Source organism: Phytophthora sojae (assembly GCF_000149755.1).
Source record: "Phytophthora sojae unplaced genomic scaffold PHYSOscaffold_1, whole genome shotgun sequence".
Lineage (NCBI taxonomy): Eukaryota > Oomycota > Peronosporomycetes > Peronosporales > Peronosporaceae > Phytophthora > Phytophthora sojae.
Genome location: NW_009258115.1, coordinates 1,172,525 through 1,191,852, shown reverse-complemented (window position 1 = coordinate 1,191,852; position 19,328 = coordinate 1,172,525). Strand labels below are relative to the sequence as shown.

The 19,328-nt window shown below is 51.1% G+C and overlaps 5 protein-coding genes across 5 annotated transcripts; 2 read left to right on the top strand and 3 right to left on the bottom strand.

The window, feature by feature from the left end:
- Positions 1–11,873: 11,873 nt before the first annotated feature.
- On the bottom strand, positions 11,874–12,152 carry PHYSODRAFT_476106 (hypothetical protein; the record flags this gene model as incomplete). Its single annotated transcript, XM_009515802.1, has 1 exon — positions 11,874–12,152. One exon carries the CDS (start codon positions 12,150–12,152, stop codon positions 11,874–11,876), a length of 279 nt encoding a protein of 92 aa, XP_009514097.1.
- Positions 12,153–12,251: 99 nt separating this feature from the next.
- On the bottom strand, positions 12,252–12,464 carry PHYSODRAFT_477119 (hypothetical protein; the record flags this gene model as incomplete). Its single annotated transcript, XM_009515801.1, has 1 exon — positions 12,252–12,464. A coding segment is annotated over one exon (213 nt), but the record flags the coding sequence as incomplete, so codon positions are not given.
- Positions 12,465–13,624: 1,160 nt separating this feature from the next.
- Positions 13,625–13,887, bottom strand: PHYSODRAFT_320700 (hypothetical protein; the record flags this gene model as incomplete). The annotated part of the gene is made up of 2 exons (XM_009515800.1): positions 13,625–13,753; positions 13,798–13,887. 2 exons carry the CDS (start codon positions 13,885–13,887, stop codon positions 13,625–13,627), a joined length of 219 nt encoding a protein of 72 aa, XP_009514095.1.
- A 1,129-nt stretch (positions 13,888–15,016) lies between these two features.
- On the top strand, positions 15,017–15,265 carry PHYSODRAFT_472534 (hypothetical protein; the record flags this gene model as incomplete). Its single annotated transcript, XM_009515799.1, has 1 exon — positions 15,017–15,265. One exon carries the CDS (start codon positions 15,017–15,019, stop codon positions 15,263–15,265), a length of 249 nt encoding a protein of 82 aa, XP_009514094.1.
- A 35-nt stretch (positions 15,266–15,300) lies between these two features.
- On the top strand, positions 15,301–15,906 carry PHYSODRAFT_477361 (hypothetical protein; the record flags this gene model as incomplete). Its single annotated transcript, XM_009515798.1, has 1 exon — positions 15,301–15,906. A coding segment is annotated over one exon (606 nt), but the record flags the coding sequence as incomplete, so codon positions are not given.
- Positions 15,907–19,328: the final 3,422 nt, after the last annotated feature.

The window sequence follows — 19,328 nt, the reverse complement described above, 5'->3', positions numbered from 1 at the left end:
GCCTGCTGTTGGATCTCTTCTTAAACATCGGGATCAACAAATCGGCTCCATACTGGTTACGGGGGAAAATACCTGCAGCCTGACGTCCCAGCAAAAACCAAAGCGTGTCCTCATTCGGCTCAAGCTGCAACTGCACAAAGTGGGTGAACCCCATGTACCAACCATCCCACTTCGAGCACCACTCGTTGAATTCTGGTCTCTTATCTTCCGCGTTGTACATCCCCTTACAATATATCGGTCTCTCCTTGTTGCCTTGCAGCACGTCCAAGAAATCCTGCACCGGTACAAATTGCCCGATCGTGTGGCAGCACTGGGAAAAGTCTTTGTCTCCCATCACACACGTGTCCATCGCCAGAAGCAGCAAAATCCGAGCAACCATCTCGCCAATTTCGCCAACTCCACCGGTGTCCAATGCTTCATCCAAAAGGAGGCTCTTGAGTTGCGGCAGGATATACTTTGCCAAACCATGTTTCAGTTCATACCACACTTTCATCGCTCCTAAGGCGAGCACTGGGTCCGAAGCGTAGCTGGTGACGTAACCTTCTCGCTTGAAATTCACATACGCGAGAATCGCCATGAAGTCGGCAGTCGCCCGAGATGCCAGAGCCGACGTTGAATGCGGGCGCACGCCCAGACGGCAAAGCATGGAGGCGACACCAAACATGGTATCCTTGTTGTACGCATTTTGCGAAGGGGGAATCCCCAGTAGCAGCTTGTTCGCCGCAAGATTGATCACGTCTTCTCTATCCGCAGGATTGGGGCAAGTGCTGTACCACATCGGACGCCCCATACGCCTCAATGCTTCCCAGGCCTCGGCCTTGCTTCCAGTTACGACTGTCTTGTACATAGCTATCTGAGCACGTCCTTGCTGTTTCTTTTTCTCTTCGTCTTCAGCTCCCACCGCAACTTGGGTTTCCTCTTTCGTTTCTTCATCTTCACCGGCTTGTTTTTCTTCACAGTATTGATCCCAGTGTGCGTCCATTGTCTCAGCTAACACAACTGGCGCAAACGATGCCACCTCTCCATCGAAAAGCCGAGATGATGGGTCCAACAACAGCGGAGGCGCCAGGTCCGAGATCCTGGAGTTCGTATCAATCAGCACGCCGAAAATGCATCCACGATGGCCGATATCTTTGTTCACGGATCTGAGAGCATTTCGCAACATTCGGAAGTCATTCTTCTTGCCTCCCTTCTCAGCCAGCAGACTTCTCGCTTCATCGATCACCAGAACCACGATTCTGCCATTTGGATTCTTCTCAGTAGAGGTATCCCCCTCCAGCGTATCTGTTTCATCCGAAAGTTTCGCCTATACAGAGGTGTCCGCTGCCTGTTCGGTAAACAGCTTCAGCCATTCCTTCTGAACGTCCGCCCAATGCTTGTTCGCGTAGACGTAAATTGTCTTCAATCGACTGGCGATGTCTTCCACTTTGGAGCCTTCTTGAAACAGCCAACCACGAAGCTCGCTCGTAGCCTTGGGAAACCCCGTCGACTCGTGCACACGGGCACACATGTACAGGACTTTCATGTTCAAGGCGCTCTTTTGAGCCTCAATCGCGAGTTCACGCACCATCCGACTCTTGCCGAAGCCAGAACTCTGCACAACCGCCACACATGGCGCCTTGTACTTTGCAGGGTTGTACTCTTTCCAGCAGTCCCGCAGGTATTCTGCGAGGTCGTCTTGGGCCTTGCCGACGTACGTGACTTTAGTGAACGCATCCGAGAGTCGAATCATTTCGTCTTCACCCAGCTTGGTGATGAGGGGGTTGTCTTCCGGAACAAACTTTGCCAGGAGGTCTTCAATCGTCTTGACCGTAATGGTTTCCGCAAGATCGACCGTCACGTCTGGGTGCTCGTATACGATCCCAATCTTCACTGAGAGACCCGGAGTCCCGCGTCGCGATATTTTTTCAAATACTCATCGATGCGAAGAGGCTTCTTCTCCAGTGCTCCTTCGTTGCCTTCCTTCGCGTCCCCCAGTTTCGCGCTCAACTGAGTGAAGACGCTGTCGTCCACGAATGCGGCTATCTCCTCGACTCCAGGCTGGAGATCCGACTGGCTCGCCATGTCCAGCAGAGCGGCAGTGTTGCGAGAGTGCGACTTCTCTTTAATGTAGACCACATATTCGCTTTAATTGGACATAATCACTATGTAGTTTCTGTTTTTATTGGACAAAAGTATTTAGGCGCACATCTCGCCAGGTTTATTATAATAACACATATTGTACTTTTTGGCACTTCAGACTGTATTTGTGCTTTGCAATGATTTTGGCAATATGAGGCGAGATTTGCTGTATTATTACGACCACCTGCTAGATTTACGATAAATCGAGGTGCATAAATGGGTGGAGGCCTAGAATTACGCTAAAAGCGCCATAATTGCACTTTCAAAAGTGCAATTGTGGCTGTGCAGCTGCAATTCTGTCGGTTTTTATCCACAAGCACCTACACACACGGCAATTATGCATAAGAGGGTGGATGTGCTGGGGATCATGGACGGTGGTGTACTGGGCCAATGCATGGCTGCTGACAGGCCCTCCCAAGTCGATATATATATGAGGAGGTGGATTTATGCATAATTTTAGCAGGCCGTGTATCTTCTTTCACACATATTTAGGAGCAGGCTTTGCCATATTTAGCGTCTAAAATGGTCGGCAAAATAACTGCAAAGCACAATAACTCGTACGACTTATCGAGCACGACTATAAATCGTACTCGAGTACGAATTGCTGTAAGTCGTGGATGGTCAATCACTTGTGTCGAGCATTCGTAAGACAGTTTGACGACAAATCAAATGTAGCAATTTCATTGGTTAATATTGTATTATGTAGTTTTGAGTGTTGCTGCATCTCGGCTCGTAAATTGGACTGATTCATCTGTGTGCGCATTTTGCCCCCTTTACTAGAGGCAGCGCACTTGAAAAATGTCCGGGCTTTTGATCCTGACGCCATGCACTAACCTCCTGCTAGAAGATTTAAATATACTTGCCAGGAATGGAATGTAAGGACATCATAGCACAGTTATCATGCGACCGTTTGTTCCCGTAGTGGAGCAATGTTTCTTCGCTTTACTGGGGTGAACGACAACAGTCGTTCACCCCACCACGCCAACTCTCCTTTCTACAGTAAATTACTAACACTACATAGAAGATGGAGATTCGGATAGAGGGCGCACACGCAAACCAGTCTACGCTGTAGCATCCGCAAAAAGCATGGCTGCAGGCAGTGGCTAAGTTGCAGGAGATACCGAGTAACTCGCCGAAGCCGAAGGTCGAGCCCAGCAGCGATATGGCGCGCGCCGAGCGCCCGCGCAGCAGTGTGGAGCTCCTCCGCACCTCAGCGTCGTAGGTACAATATCTAGGTGTTATCGCCGTTGCAGAGTACGTGGTTGCATTTTGTTGCTGGACTGTAATGATTAGGTAAGAGGGGGTCGGAGGATCTCGGGAAGCCCACTGGCAACACCGTTCCCTGGCTGCCTCGCCTTCACAACTACTATGATGTACGCTCAAGCATAAAAATTACTACATTAAAATGTACATGTAGTACCGTTACGAGCTATTTGTCCCTCTTAGTCTACGTCTACAAACTTCATCGTAACTCCGTGCCCTTCAACGGCTGCACCTCTGAGTGGAACAGCTCCACGGACTGCATGCACGCGTTCGTGCAGTCATTATGCCGATATTTAAGCTTGCTGCCAGCGGCCAACTACAGGCACATCGCTTCGTGTGTGAACAGGAGGCTACTTACCCTACCGTATCATGCAACTGCATCGTTTCGGCGCTCAACGTTGCCACCGCTGTCGTGGCGAGCAGACCTGAACATTTTTGGCCAATTGTATGGCGCAAACTAGTGTCCGACAAACTGTCTTATGTTTTGACATACAATATGCAATGTAGCCACTGGTATACAACAACCAAGATGTAGTCAAAACGCGTTGATCGGAAAACGTAAGACGCTTTGTCTTATGATAGGCATTCTGGGGCTAAGTATCGTCTTACGAAAGAGTATGAATCAGCACTAGGAGCATCTCCACCGGTCGTGAGTAAAACTAAATTTTACCCCTTTTCTGTCAATATTTAATCATAGTTTTAGTTTTGTACAGCTCCACCGGTTTGAGCAAATGCTGAGCAAATTGCTCCATTTTTTACGCAGATCAACGTTTTGCACAACTTTGCCAACGGAGGAGGCTTTGAGTAAAAGGTTGAGTACATGTAAATGTCGACCGACCAGTAGTAGGGCCAAGTCAAGCGTTCTAAGCAGCGCAAGCGTCACAGACCGCAGTGTCGCCCTTGCTACGTCATCCCTGGGTCTTCCTCAACGTGCTGCTGGGCCCTTTATAGGGCTATACAGCTGTGCGCCGTCGCCATGGCTGGCGCCGAACCAAGAGCTTTAACGCGCTTGCTGCGAGTCTCAATTGCCGGTGGAGCTGCGCACTGTCTTTAGCACGGTTGTGCCGTTGTAGGCACGGATCTTAGGGCAATTTGCTTTTAGTTTTACTCAGCACCGGTGGAGATGCCCTAATAAGTAGTGCGCATATGGAGGAATTAAGTAATTCAAGTAGATTGAAGAATTTTTGTAAAAGTCTAAGTAGGTGAATGCATCAACTTGCAAGTAGATTGCCACGGTCAAAAATAACGTTTTATCAGAACTTGAAAACGCGATAAGAATTAAGGACAGGGTAAGATATGAAGATGATGGAGGACGAGCAAACGGAACATCAGCGATAACAAAATAAGTAGGTGCCTCATTATTGAAAACATCATGGTGCCAACTGCCCCCTGTGCAACACCAACTGGGTTGTCTCAAGTCTGCGGCAGCTCGTTGGCAAGCGTGCGTGCCTGGAAAAGCGGTACCCGATCCTAAAGGCTCAGCGACTGGAAAAGGCCCGAGCCTACAAGCGCGAGTACGATAAGCTGTACCACCGCGCTCGCCGTGACGCGCTTAACGAGCTTGACCTGCGTATCATCACTACGGCCGCAGGTGACGTGACCACGACTGTTGTTGAGTCGCTCGTCCTGTCTGTGCCTGGGGACATTGAGTTAGGGGGTTCAACAACAGCTCAGAGCTCACCTCCCCGCTCTGCTCGACGACGACGTGTTTTCTCGGCACCAGCTCCCCCAACGGTGATCGACATTACGGGGGAGGAGGACCAAGACGAGGACCTATCAACTTGCGCCATTTGCTAGTACGCGCCAGTGGCGCCGGTCACCCCGCGCTCATGCTGACATGCCATGTGTGCCGAGTGCATGTCAATGTACGTGGCGAGAAGCATTCAGGCCGAAGATGTAGCTAACTGCCCTACGTGTAGAGTTCCCATTCGGATGTAGCCATCCGGCTAGCCATACAGCTTTATTTTCTTCATTTTTGAGTAATTAAAAATATTTTTTTTCACTTTATTTTGATGAAATGGTCTAAGCAGCAAATGATAATAAATTTGTTGTATATACTTCTTTCATTTACATTGCGTCAGTATCAATAATAGCGCACAAGAACGAGTTGTATTACTGGGAAGTAAAGTCGTACGATCGTGCGAATTGTTGCTATGGAATACCAATTTTCGTCAAGTCACAGTAAGCATCAAAGTAACACATTCGTACGATATTACAGATATAATATCTTCACTTAAGTTTATCCTTGCAGTATATTATCTATCCTTGAACTATCACGTGTATAATACTTTCCTTCGATCCAAGTTCTATTAAAGGTAAATAAGAATTTTATGATATCATTTTCGTACGAGACGAATTTTAAGAAAACCAAGGTCCGTTCTCGACGTATTGACACTAAGAATTCGAAATGTAATTTTTGCTTTGTTATGCTTTTGCAAAGACTTACGACTGTACTGCATACGTCTTGCAGCTCTAGTATTATTGAGTCATAGCAATGGCAGGCGACGCCGCAGAACCTGGTCGTGCAGACCTGCGTTTGTTCTTCGGCTTTGGACCCGGCTTCATGCCACGCTTCCCTAAGTCAGCTTCAGTGACGATGACTTCAGGTACTAGCAGTTGAAGATCCTGAGCGATGGTCGCCGAGCGGACGGTCGGGACAAACTGGTAGTAATATGTCCACCGCGCGACCGACACGGTGTGTTCCTTCCAGGCGAAAAGCTCGCTCACGTGCATTCCGTGATGAATTGCAGCTTTGACTGCATGGACACACGGGAACATCAGGTCTTGCCAGCGTCGGCACGTTGCATTCCTTCTCGATCAAGTTCACGGTTCGCCACAGATGGGCGTGGTCCGGTCTGCTGCTGATGTCCGTGAATCGCACCATGTACTGGCCATCAAGGCACGGCAAAATCTGCAGGGTTTTCGTAAGAGCCATGATCCCGTCGAGCTTCTTCTTGTAGGTGGGAAGGAGAAAGTCCGAGAAGGCTGCAGGGGTGGTCCTCATCACGTCAATTTCGCAATCGTCGTACGGCTCACCTTGGGAGGTGCTTGCGTGTCCTGCGTTGCTACCTGGACCCTTCTGTCGCGAGGAGGTGCGGCGCCTTTCGGCGAACAGCTCAACCACCTTGACGAAGTATTGCTCGAAAGCTTCCAAGGGGTAGGACGACCGCACTGCATTGCCCAACCAACTGTTCGCTGCCTCGGACAGGTTGGAAGTGACCTCGTCATAAGAGGGTTGGTTGTACTTCTCGTTGAACGCGTATGTTACCCAGTGCGACTTGTCAATTCCAGCGAGATACTCCACAGCCAATGGGCGAGTCTCCGAGAGTTTTGAGCTGTAAAACTTGTAGTCGTTCTCGCATTCGCTACGTGCCATCTGAAACACAAGTGACTGTTCTGCCGGCGTCAGCGCGGAGCCCTTCTTCTCGATGTTGGTGATAATGTGCCCAACGCAAAATCGATGTCCGGAATCCGGATACAACTCCGTCACAGACGCCAGGAGACCCTTCTGTCTGTCCGATACGAACACAGGTTTCCACGCCGAGACGTCTTGAAGCGCGTCTTTCATGTTCTGCAGGAACCAGCTCCAATGAGTAATCCTCTTGATCGACAATAGCGAGTCCGAAAACTAGGATGTGGATGTGGTGTAGCGGGATCGGCCAAAATCTGGTGAAGATCGAATGTATTGGCGTGACGCGGGGATAGGTTGTGGAGCAGCGCGGGAATCTTCGCTCTGCGTCCGAGTATACGCTCCGATCGAGGGTTGTTCGCTCCGATCGGTCGGCCTGGAGTCGATCCACGGCCTGTAGTTGCCTTTCCGGGTGTGTTCCTTCCTTTCGTGAGTTGCTTGCCGCTTCCTATAGCGGGATCGAGGTTGATCGAGAGGAGAAACGATCGCCGGCCAAGCAGTATCCGGTCGATCGAGGGTTCGCACACAAGAAATAGATCGCTAGAGTAGGTCAAGCTGGCCAATGTATTAATCCAGTCTTAACCGTACCACTAGCTCACTGTCCAAAGTGTCGATGCTTGCCGAGGCCAATGTAGCTCCAGGGACTTGACGACTTGAGGGACTTGTGCTCTTCGGTGCAAATTCTGCTCTGATTTATGTTTAGCTGGTGTCTCGCTACCACTACCATCTCACCTACCATCCTACAACTAAACAACTACTGGATTCTTGTCCTGGCTTCGCCCCCATGTGCTCCCCATCTTGGCTGATCGGCGATCGACGATCCACAGCTCTCGATCGCGATCAGTCCACTTCGGTCTTCAGCCGTCCCACTCTACGATGTCGCTCGTTGATCTTGCCCTCGTGCATGACGTCCTTCGCTTTCGACATGCGCCCTTCGCACCGCGCCTCTTCGATCGGTGTGGGACGAGGCATCACCACTCTCCATGTGTCGATCAGCTTTGATCTACCTGGTTCCACACCCCGCCTACGTGCGAGTATCATCCCGGTGCCTCGATCGCTCGTCGAATCTCCTCGATCTCCGCAATCCCAGTCTTGTTCAGGTCGCCCTTCTCTCGATCATTGATCCCCTTGATTTTTGGTCGATCGTTTATGCCGCCTTTCTCAGAGAACAAATCTTGTTCTCGCGCTTCTCCACATGGCCTTCTAGGTCCTTCGTGGTCGCCAACAGAAACACTCCGCGCTTGTTCATATCACCCTTGAGATGTGTTCCGTCCAGACCGATGACGTGTCGGCAGTGTACTTGAAGGCATGCCCCTGGAAAAACGCAAGCCCTTCTGAACATGTTATTCTCGCGCCTGCCAAACCCGTAGCTTGTCTTTGAGTTCGCATCACTCACCATGGCTAGATATCCCTCCAGCTTCTGGTAACTCCCGACGACGTCGTCGCGCAGCGATTCGAGAAGATCCCGCTTGATCTTGGATGCCGCAGTTCGGTTCGTTATCATCCCCTTAGTCATCAAAAAGTCGATGATAGCCCGCCCTGTGCCCGAGGCCCACGTTCCGCTGTAAGAGGGGAGCAACTCACGCTCAACGACGCCCCTCACCACTCGGTAGGGCACATCGCGAAGTCGCTGACGAGAGGTATCTCCTGCGAGACTGCCTTCAACAAAGGTATCGCCCTAAAAACCGCCGTGTCTGAAGTGGTCATGGGCCAGACACATCCTTGTTATCTTCCAGTTGTTGCGGATCCCGTACACCGTAATGAAAAATGGGCAGTTGGCAGTGCTGCCTGGAATGAGCTGCTGCTGCCCTTTCACCGCCTTGCAAGTGTACTTGGCGTTTCCTTCTTGACGACGAGAGTGATAGCTGTTGTTGGCCACGCGAATGGAAAAGCCACGGACTCGAGCAAACTCGCGACAGCGTTGCAGCAGAGCCTTTTTCGACTCAAGCGTCACAGACGCAACGTTGTTCCCATGGTCGGAAACTACGCCGTAAGAAGAGGGGTCGAGGGGATCCAAGCCGACATCTAGCTCAGGTCGTAGCATGCGCATCTCGATGAGTTCGGCGATGTCCGCTTCTTCGACAGCGGATGAGGTGATCATGGGCGAAGACATTGTCCGGGTGACCGAAACAGGAGAGGTGGTAGAGGTGTTTAGACGTGTAGTTGGGTGGGTATCCGACAAAAAGACGAATGAGCCCTGCAGTGAAAACTCGCGAGCTAAGAGAACACGGGCTAAACGAGGTGGTTATGAAACTCCTACAGAGATGTGTTGCTAATCTCCGGCCCAAGATACTGAAAAAAAGTATGAACGTTCGTTTCAAAATGTACGACAAGAAGCTCAGAATACCGCGAAGTGAGATGCTCGGAATGCCCGTCCGTTTTAAGACTTACGAGTCGTAAGTTATTGCTGTCGTTCGTTACAATAAACGTAAGAGTACTTAACAGAGGCGTGGCCTGCTCAGAATGCCCGTCCGTTTTAAAACTTACGAGTCGTAGGTTGTTGCTTTCAGACTTTTCAACAAACCCAACTGTACTTACCAGACGCGCGGCCGACGAAGTTTTAATACAGAACCAAGTGCGTTAGTTTGGTCTGCCTGCATACAATTCTACGAAGCGATGATGTAAACTTACACATTAGCATTACGACACTCTTACTCTAAAAAGGTAATTTCGTACGATATTACTTGGCCCTGGAAAACAGTTATTTTTGCCCATAAAATTAACGTTCAATTCGGATATGATAAAACGTTATTTTTGACTGTGGCAATCTACTTGCAAATTGATGCATTCACCTACTTAGACTTTTACAAAAAGGCTTCAATCTACTTGAAACTTAATTCCTCGCGCGTATGTCATCTCCTGCATGATTTAGCACATCCAGCATGGATTAGCATCCTTTTGGCACTTTCCGAAAGTGCCATTTCCGAGCCAAGCTGGCTTCGAAACACGACTTCAAAGCCACTATGATTTACCACTAAGTACGAACACTATCTAGTGCACTAATTAGGAGGGAAAACCGGTTGCAAAGCACAATATCATAGAGCACACTTTCGATTATCCAATGAAAGCCATATAATTCACACTTGAAATAAGACATTCAATCTCGGAGCCTGATAGCCGCGCTCGTTGCGTTACGCCATTTTGAATGGCGCGAACAGGTAGAACGCGCTTAAAAAGTGAAGGTGACGCGCGGCCAAAGCAGTACGAGCGCTCGTTGCGATTACTTAAGTACGTACGAGTTCAAGCTGTGTGTGCTTCGATTCCAAGACACTGCACCGATGGCAAAAACGGTAGCTAACGGAAAACGCCAATTTGTATACCGCATACTATTGAATTGAACACTTGTCAAATCTAGAAAGATATACAAATAGGAAGGGGGTTATACTACCAAAGTTGCTCCGACGCATTCAAGTCTGAAATATTGTGTGTAGAGCTAGCTACGTTCTGCAAAACCTCTTTGATGGCATCCTGCCAACGTATGTACCAGTCTTCAAACCATGGAGACATCCATAGATTGCGCAGAGTTGGTTCACAACGTCTCTCATGCCGTTAGATGCAAGCAGAACTTAGACCAACAACCAAAACCATTTTTCTTTGGGTACCTTACGGTAATTTTGCGTAAAGTTACACAAAATGCAAACAGTACCGAATACAAGTGTCAGTTTTTAAACTGTGGTCTTTAAAAAGATAAAAAAAATAACCGGATCTTGCTTGCCGTATTTGACAAAGTAATACTTACACGGAAAATAATGGGTGATTTTCAATTTTAAGACATCTCTTAGCCAATCAAAAGGTGTTTACATGCTAAACTTCACATAAATTTCAAGAACATTATAAGTACTCAACGTTCTATACGGTTTGGTTGAGGTATACAAATTGGCGTAGGTACAATAGCTTTGTATACTGAGCACATTCTATCAGATTTGAGAGGAGGTATTCAATTCGGGAAGGGTACGCTATTTGGCGCTATCCGTTAAGTATTTTCCTGACGGGAAGGTGATTCCCTTCATTTCATTTTCATCCGGGCTTCAGGAACAAACTTTGCCAGGAGGTCTTTCACCGTCTTGGCCGCGATAGTTTCCGCCAGATCGAAGGTCACTCCAGGAATCTCGTACACGTCCATGATCTTCGTGAATATTAACCCTATCGTTAACGCCATGCATTTCTGTTTGAAGGGACACCATACAAACTTTAAGTAAAACGGGGTAAAATGATGCATGAGGTATCATTTTGCTGTATTAGGTTTGCGAGGCCAACTGATCAAAAGTATACGTGATGGGAGGTTTGAAGCGACCTTTCGATCAAAAAGATACGTGAGGCATCATTTTACTGGTTCTCTGTGATTCGCTGCGAATCGACAAAAGTATCAGTGGAAGCAGTACCGTGAGAACAGCACCCTAACAAAACTTTAGTAAGAGCGGTACCGTGGATCACAGCGCCATCTTGTGGATTATGTGGGGCTTTTCCTAGTTGTGAAGCGGCGGCGCCGTGGTCTCCGATGCGACGCTGGCGAATATGGCGGCTGTCCTGGACCTGGCCGGAGCGTCTCCGACGGCGGCGACAAGCACGCGATGACTGCGGGCATCTCGGGCAGCAAGCACAACGGCGGCCGCAGCGCCGCCGTGTGTGCCGTCAACAGCATGGTCTCGGAGGCTTCCGCGGCGACCGTGGCCGTGTTGGATGTGATCGGGGGCGTCTCCGCTAGCATGGTCACGAACGCGACGGTGGCATTCGGCTCGGGCAGCGAGCGCAACGACAGCGGCAGTCCGCACGCAGGTTGCCGCCGGTAGTAGCGTCAGCGGCGTCGCAAGCGACATCGACAGCAGGGTCTCGTACACGATGGAGGTGACCGTGGCCTTGGTGGATGTGGGCGGAATGGGTATACGTGCTGGAGCAAAGGATCACCGTATTCAGACAGCTTTGGGTTTCGTTAGAATTATCAATTCACACTAGATGAAACATTACTTGAGATATTACATTCAACTTAATTGCATATAGCTCTGTTACTAGGGGGAGGACATAGTAACTTCAGTAACGTGTTTTCACCTTGGAGCGTCCTGCTCTGCGAATCAACTGGATATCACCCATGATAGCGGGGAGGCCAAAACCAGCGCGGCCTTAGAGCTTGTGGTGCCAAGTCGAGAGGTTGCTCTTGAAGCCATTGGGGCGAGCGGTGGTATGCGCGCTTCTCGCAAGAGCATGTCCAGTGAGCTTGATCCTTGAGTTGGTCCGCCAGCATATCGACTCTGTCCATAGCTGTGGCTAGATCGGCAACTATGTTGTAGCGTTTCTGCAAGTCAAGGCCTTCCTTATAATGGTTCATGAGGGTGTCGTGTGGTGTGGAAGGGTCCGCCTCCATCGCGATAAAGCGCTCGATATGTTCGTCTTGCTCCTCGCGATACCGCAACAAGTTGGAGTTTATACATTTTAGACGTGCCCGAATTTGCGGTCGCGTGATCTACATTTTCATATCGAATACAAACATAGATATCATTACCCGTAACCAGCCACGATACACATTTTGGCTTACCTCAGACAGCTCCATGCACGTCTCCTGCCAACGCATCATCCAGATAAAGTTGTGCGCACGGTCATCTTCACCGCGACAAATCGCCACGTAGAGGTCGTTCATCTCTTTCACTGGCAGTGCAATTATGAAGTCGTCTATGTCGATCGACGTGCCACATCTCGCTTCGGTTCTCTACAGGTAGGCACTGATTAGCTTTAGCCAAACGTTATTGCGTAGCTACACGAACTTACCCGCTCTCGCCCAGAAGGGGTCACAAATACTGGATACAGATTGTCGAACTCCAGTTGCTCACCGGCGCTACACAAAGCCAAAGACTATATATGCGATGAGCATCAGCACGGCCGAAACAATGTCATCACTACCATTTCAAGCGTCTTGGACGATCCGTAAATTCGCCTTCCATCGCTTGCATGCGTCTTCGTTGGTCCTGGCAACTACCCATACATAGCCGTTCGTATTAGCACTAGCATAACAACACGATGCCGAAACAGCCAAAACACGTACCTCTACATTATCCGCGTCCTTCCTGCGATCAACCATCTTTCCACTTGAGCGCAGAATCTAGAATGATGAAGTACTAGAAATCAGCGTTGTTGGGTGGATATGATGGACCGAATATATTGTTATTTGTATGGCCATGTTCGAAGTGTTCAAAGGGACCGAACGTACTAGGCTTTGTATGGGGTGGTTCGACTCATCGTTGTATGTGATGTTAGTATGGTGGAGTTTGAACCCACCGGTGCAGGTTCAATGCCCGCCATGCGGAATGCAGCGTAGCTGTGCTGATAAGGTACCGTGCAAAATGCATCGGATATCGAGTGCGGGATGAATACAGTGTAATTACACAGAGTCATGAATAGTACGAGTACTCAAAGCGTTCAACGGTAACATACGGTACTTAGATTTACTCCAGTATTGCTACCAAATGTAAGTGCTGTAGCGGCTTCGGCATCGTCTCCACAGTTACGTTGACCCATGCAAGCCCCATAGTGACGGTCCGAACTACGGTACACGGCGACAGTGGTGACGCCCATCGTAGATACACTGCTGCCAAGTGCCAATGCCGCCTGCGTGTCCCTGTCGCTGGGCAAATTGGGCGCTTGCGACGTCGTCGTCATGGCGACTTCAGGCTCCATCTTGACCCCCGATGGGACTCGAACGCTCCATTTCTAGCGGTAGCCTCTCTTGATCTTTGTCGCCGGTGGCACCCCGCTCCCTCCTGAGGCATCTACGTGCGGTTGTCCGTCGATGAGGATCGCTGGAAGCGAAAAAGGGCGGGAGAACGCCGTCCACCTGCAGGTCTAGTGGGCAGTCGTCCAGTGCCGCCTCCGACGCTCCATCTCGGGGTCCTGTAGCGGAATCTCGGCGTCTCGCAGCTGAACGTGGTTGACAGCCACACCCGGCGGCAATGCCGTGAGGAGAGTTGGGGACTACGGGACAAACGACACCATCCCAGCGCCAGTTCTAGTAGCACTGCGTTATCGACAACAAATGCGCTGTTGCGGCGGTTGTGCGGGACATGGTCGTCGGGTGGGTACACGACGGACAGCGAGTCCAACTTCATGCCCGGTGCGTCCCGAGGTCAGCGCGTCAAGTAGCACAGGCGGTCAGCAGCAGCAGATGCGTCGACACACAGGAGCTGAGCGTGTGGCGACTCCAACGACGCTGGACTTGGAGAGTGAGGGGCGAACTGGCAGGCTGGACTTGACCGCAGCGTGCATAGTATCACGGGCAGCCACGCGCCGTAAACGATGGGTACGGCCAGCACATGTGTACCACCGTCGTTCGAGGCGTGGAAACCGGAAGAACGGAGCGTGGTCAGCCAGGGACACTTGGGATCGAGCTTGCAAAATCGGAAATGAGCTCCGATGCGAGAAGGTCATTTTGATTCGGAGCAAGCCGATCAAGCCGACCAAACAACAGTGGATCGATTTGAACTAATTCCACCAATCACACTTCTTGTTGAACTTTGGCAGCCAATCACTGTCATCGATTTTTCGGAGACAGGTTTTGATTGGTCAAAGCGAAGACATGGAAAAAAATGTCAGCGCGGGAAAGCTTGAAAAGATCAACCAAAGCAAAATGGGCACCAAAAAGGCGAGCCTTTACATGTTGTGTAAACCACTTCAAATACCAATAGTCTATTTATGTGACATTATGTATCGCGACCGCTCTACCCGTTCTCCCTCGCCGAAACGCCCTACCATCGGCATTCCCCCAATCATGGTCTTGATGGACCTGGTCGGAAACGTCTCCGCCGTCGGCGACACGGATGCGATGGTGGCGGGCGACTCGGGCAGCAAGCACAACGGCGGCCGCAGCGCCGCCGTGTGTGCCGTCAACAGCATGGTCTCGGAGGCTTCCGCGGCGACCGTGGCCGTGTTGGACGGGATCGGGGGCGTCTCCGCTGGCATGGTCACGAACGTGACGGTGGCATTCGGCGCGGTCGATGAGGCTAATAGGGGTGCTTTCGTGTTGGCTGGGCAGCGCCACGAGAGCGTTTATAGCAGCGGCATCGATAGCCGGGCTTAGTTGCCTTGCTGGCGGTAGGAGTGTCTTGAACCTGGTGTTGAGTACATTGATGGGGATGGGACCTTTGTGAAAGGTCGGTAGGTTATCAGGCGAAGAAGTATGAGACCAAATATCTTATGGTATGTATGGCATTATAGATTTCTAGATCTCGTGGCAACCCGATGGCAGACTTCTCGGACGAAGAGGACTTGCTGCTTTATCGGCTGGCAAAGGAGCAGGTTGATGCAGGCCGCCGAATTAACTGGCGGACTGTCTGGTTGGGGATGCCATACTGCGGGAAGACACAGCGACAGCTGCAGATTCGTCTAAAGACGCTGAAGAGGACACACGGCGTGAGCTTAGATTCTTTCCCAAGGAGATTTCGGGATCAAAAATCGGCACGGACGCGCTTAGTGGTGGCTACAAGTTGAGCGCTCCCGATAATGTTGGCAACGTTCATGACGCTGTGTCAAGTTTGTATGCCTCGGCCTTGCGTCAACCCGTCCATGCGCCGGATTGTCATGCTGGTGAGATTTCGCCAACTGGGGTTTCAGCAATACTGGCAGTCATTCCAACGCTTACAATCGCCGAAACTTTTGTTGACTTTGGATCTGGGATCGGCAACGTGGTTGCACAAGTGGCATTGGAGACTTGTGTTGGGAGATGCATCGGGATTGAGTTCCAGGAAAACTTGGCAAACATGTCAAAACTGCTGATTCGTGGCGCACGCGTGGATTTCCCGAATTTATCCAAGGTCACGATTCACGAGGCCGACCTCAGAGCGATGAGCCCAGCCGTACGCGAGGATATTGACGGGTGCAGTGTTTTATTTGCGAACAATATCGTTTTCGAGCCTACAAGTTTTGCGGCGCTGGAGGACTTTGCATCTTCAGCAGCAGGTTTGGTCCACGTCGTTGTCATGGCAACAATTTGCGGCCGGCACCGCCCAACCTGCCCGCGCAACTTCTGTTCTGTCTGGACGCCCCGACAGCGTATCGACGTTCAAGTGTCTTGGTCTTCCCAGCTTCATCACGCATACTGGTACACCAGGGTTGTAGAGCCCTACATCTAAGTACCTCGCGCAGAATGGAAAGGGACATTCAATATACTTCGTTTGTCAGACATGTTCATCCCACTGTTCATTACCTGTAGAGCCAATAACATATATCAGCCATTGTACACATCTACATCAACGTCTTGCACGGACATCGTAGCTCTGACCGCATCCCCCAAGGTCAGAGTCACCTCCATCACGCCTAAAAATCTGCTGTCGATGTCGCTGGCGACGCCGCTGACGCTACTACCGGCGGCAACCTGCGTGCGGACTGCCGCTGTCGTTGCGCTCGCTGCCCGAGCCGAATGCCACCGTCGCGTTCGTGACCATGCTAGCGGAGACGCCCCCGATCACATCCAACACGGCCACGGTCGCCGCGGAAGCCTCCGAGACCATGCTGTTGACGGCACACACGGCGGCGCTGCGGCCGCCGTTGTGCTTGCTGCCCGAGTCGCCCGCCACCATCGCATCCGTGTCGCCGACGGCGGAGACGTTTCCGACCAGGTCCATCAAGACCATGATTGGGGGAATGCCGATGGTAGGGCGTTTCGGCGAGGGAGAACGGGTAGAGCGGTCGCGATACATAATGTCACATAAATAGACTATTGGTATTTGAAGTGGTTTACACAACATGTAAAGGCTCGCCTTTTTGGTGCCCATTTTGCTTTGGTTGATCTTTTCAAGCTTTCCCGCGCTGACATTTTTTTCCATGTCTTCGCTTTGACCAATCAAAACCTGTCTCCGAAAAATCGATGACAGTGATTGGCTGCCAAAGTTCAACAAGAAGTGTGATTGGTGGAATTAGTTCAAATCGATCCACTGTTGTTTGGTCGGCTTGATCGGCTTGCTCCGAATCAAAATGACCTTCTCGCATCGGAGCTCATTTCCGATTTTGCAAGCTCGATCCCAAGTGTCCCTGGCTGACCACGCTCCGTTCTTCCGGTTTCCACGCCTCGAACGACGGTGGTACACATGTGCTGGCCGTACCCATCGTTTACGGCGCGTGGCTGCCCGTGATACTATGCACGCTGCGGTCAAGTCCAGCCTGCCAGTTCGCCCCTCACTCTCCAAGTCCAGCGTCGTTGGAGTCGCCACACGCTCAGCTCCTGTGTGTCGACGCATCTGCTGCTGCTGACCGCCTGTGCTACTTGACGCGCTGACCTCGGGACGCACCGGGCATGAAGTTGGACTCGCTGTCCGTCGTGTACCCACCCGACGACCATGTCCCGCACAACCGCCGCAACAGCGCATTTGTTGTCGATAACGCAGTGCTACTAGAACTGGCGCTGGGATGGTGTCGTTTGTCCCGTAGTCCCCAACTCTCCTCACGGCATTGCCGCCGGGTGTGGCTGTCAACCACGTTCAGCTGCGAGACGCCGAGATTCCGCTACAGGACCCCGAGATGGAGCGTCGGAGGCGGCACTGGACGACTGCCCACTAGACCTGCAGGTGGACGGCGTTCTCCCGCCCTTTTCGCTTCCAGCGATCCTCATCGACGGACAACCGCACGTAGATGCCTCAGGAGGGAGCGGGGTGCCACCGGCGACAAAGATCAAGAGAGGCTACCGCTAGAAATGGAGCGTTCGAGTCCCATCGGGGGTCAAGATGGAGCCTGAAGTCGCCATGACGACGACGTCGCAAGCGCCCAATTTGCCCAGCGACAGGGACACGCAGGCGGCATTGGCACTTGGCAGCAGTGTATCTACGATGGGCGTCACCACTGTCGCCGTGTACCGTAGTTCGGACCGTCACTATGGGGCTTGCATGGGTCAACGTAACTGTGGAGACGATGCCGAAGCCGCTACAGCACTTACATTTGGTAGCAATACTGGAGTAAATCTAAGTACCGTATGTTACCGTTGAACGCTTTGAGTACTCGTACTATTCATGACTCTGTGTAATTACACTGTATTCATCCCGCACTCGATATCCGATGCATTTTGCACGGTACCTTGTCAGCACAGCTACGCTGCATTCCGCATGGCGGGCATTGAACCTGCACCGGTGGGTTCAAACTCCACCATACTAACATCACATACAACGATGAGTCGAACCACCCCATACAAAGCCTAGTACGTTCGGTCCCTTTGAACACTTCGAACATGGCCATACAAATAACAATATATTCGGTCCAATGGCTCAAGCGAGACCGATGCATGCAAACCAGTTAGAGATCTTTGCCGTGAAGGAGCCACTGGTACGCTAGCTGAGCTCGTCCACCACCACATACCCAATGCCACGAAAGCGGAAGCAGCGGTCGAGCACCTGCGAGCCCACAGCTAAGCGACAACAATCACGACGCTCGGGTCGTATCTCACCTTCAGCTCCCACCGGTCTAGGTACGATCCGTTGCTTACCTAGCGCTCGAGCAAGGTATCATATTGACGCGTATCCACCGGCATACAGACCTCGCGGATGACCATGCGATGTTTGGATCTGTTTGGCGAGTTCTAAGTGCGGCTGGTTGGAGTTCAAAGCGTCCAACAGGGCGAAGCTTGAGTGATCTGTACCGCTATATCCGTCCCGGTGGTGACTCGAATGGAACAGAGGGTATCGACTATTATCTGGGTGAACGAGCGCTTTTGGAGCACTATCGGCGGACATTGGTAGTGGAGGATGGTGATACGGATGGTGCCCTGTCCAGGCGACCCGATGACGAAATTGATGTCGACCAAAACAACGTTAATATATGTGGGGCTGGCGATGTTGGTCTCAACGCGGCAGATGATGTACGTGGTAGTAGCGGCGGAGTTCCTGGAGCGAGTGCAAACGACGTTGATTGTGAGAAAGCCGCGCTTCCGGGAGTAAGCTGTCACGAATTGGTGTTTGATGGTGCTGCCAGCACCTATCAGGATTATGATGGTGCTGCCTCTGCTGTATCTACACCGCCAACATCAGCGCGCGTCGTACGCGTACATGCAGCAGCTACGCGAGACCATTTACTCCAGCTAGATCACCACGCACCCACCGCATCGTCTGGTACATGTGCGCAATGTGCAGTCTGCAATATGGAGTGTTCAACCGAGTGCAGTTGTACCTGGTGCAAAAAGTTTCTCCATCACTTCTGCTCTCATGATGTCTGCGTTTCGTTGAATATCCCAGACCCTAATGGTGGATTCGCCAAGGATTTTGGTGATAGCAGCTATTGCAGCACGCTTTGCTACACAAACGCTACAAAAATGAACTTGGTGGACCAAGGGAGAAGTGATGAACGACCCAATGCCCTACTTGACCTCCCCGCGAGTGTTTTGACGCCAAGTGTGGCTCCGTCGGAACCTGCAGAGACCAACGCCGCCACACATCCTGCTACAAATTGCTCGGGGGCAGCAAAACCTAAGCGAAAAAAGCGCGGTCCTGCCGAACAATCAGCTCCAAAGGCACCTCGAAGCGAAAACCAAGCTGCGCAACGGAAAACGAAAAGCAAGAAGGCACCTACCAAG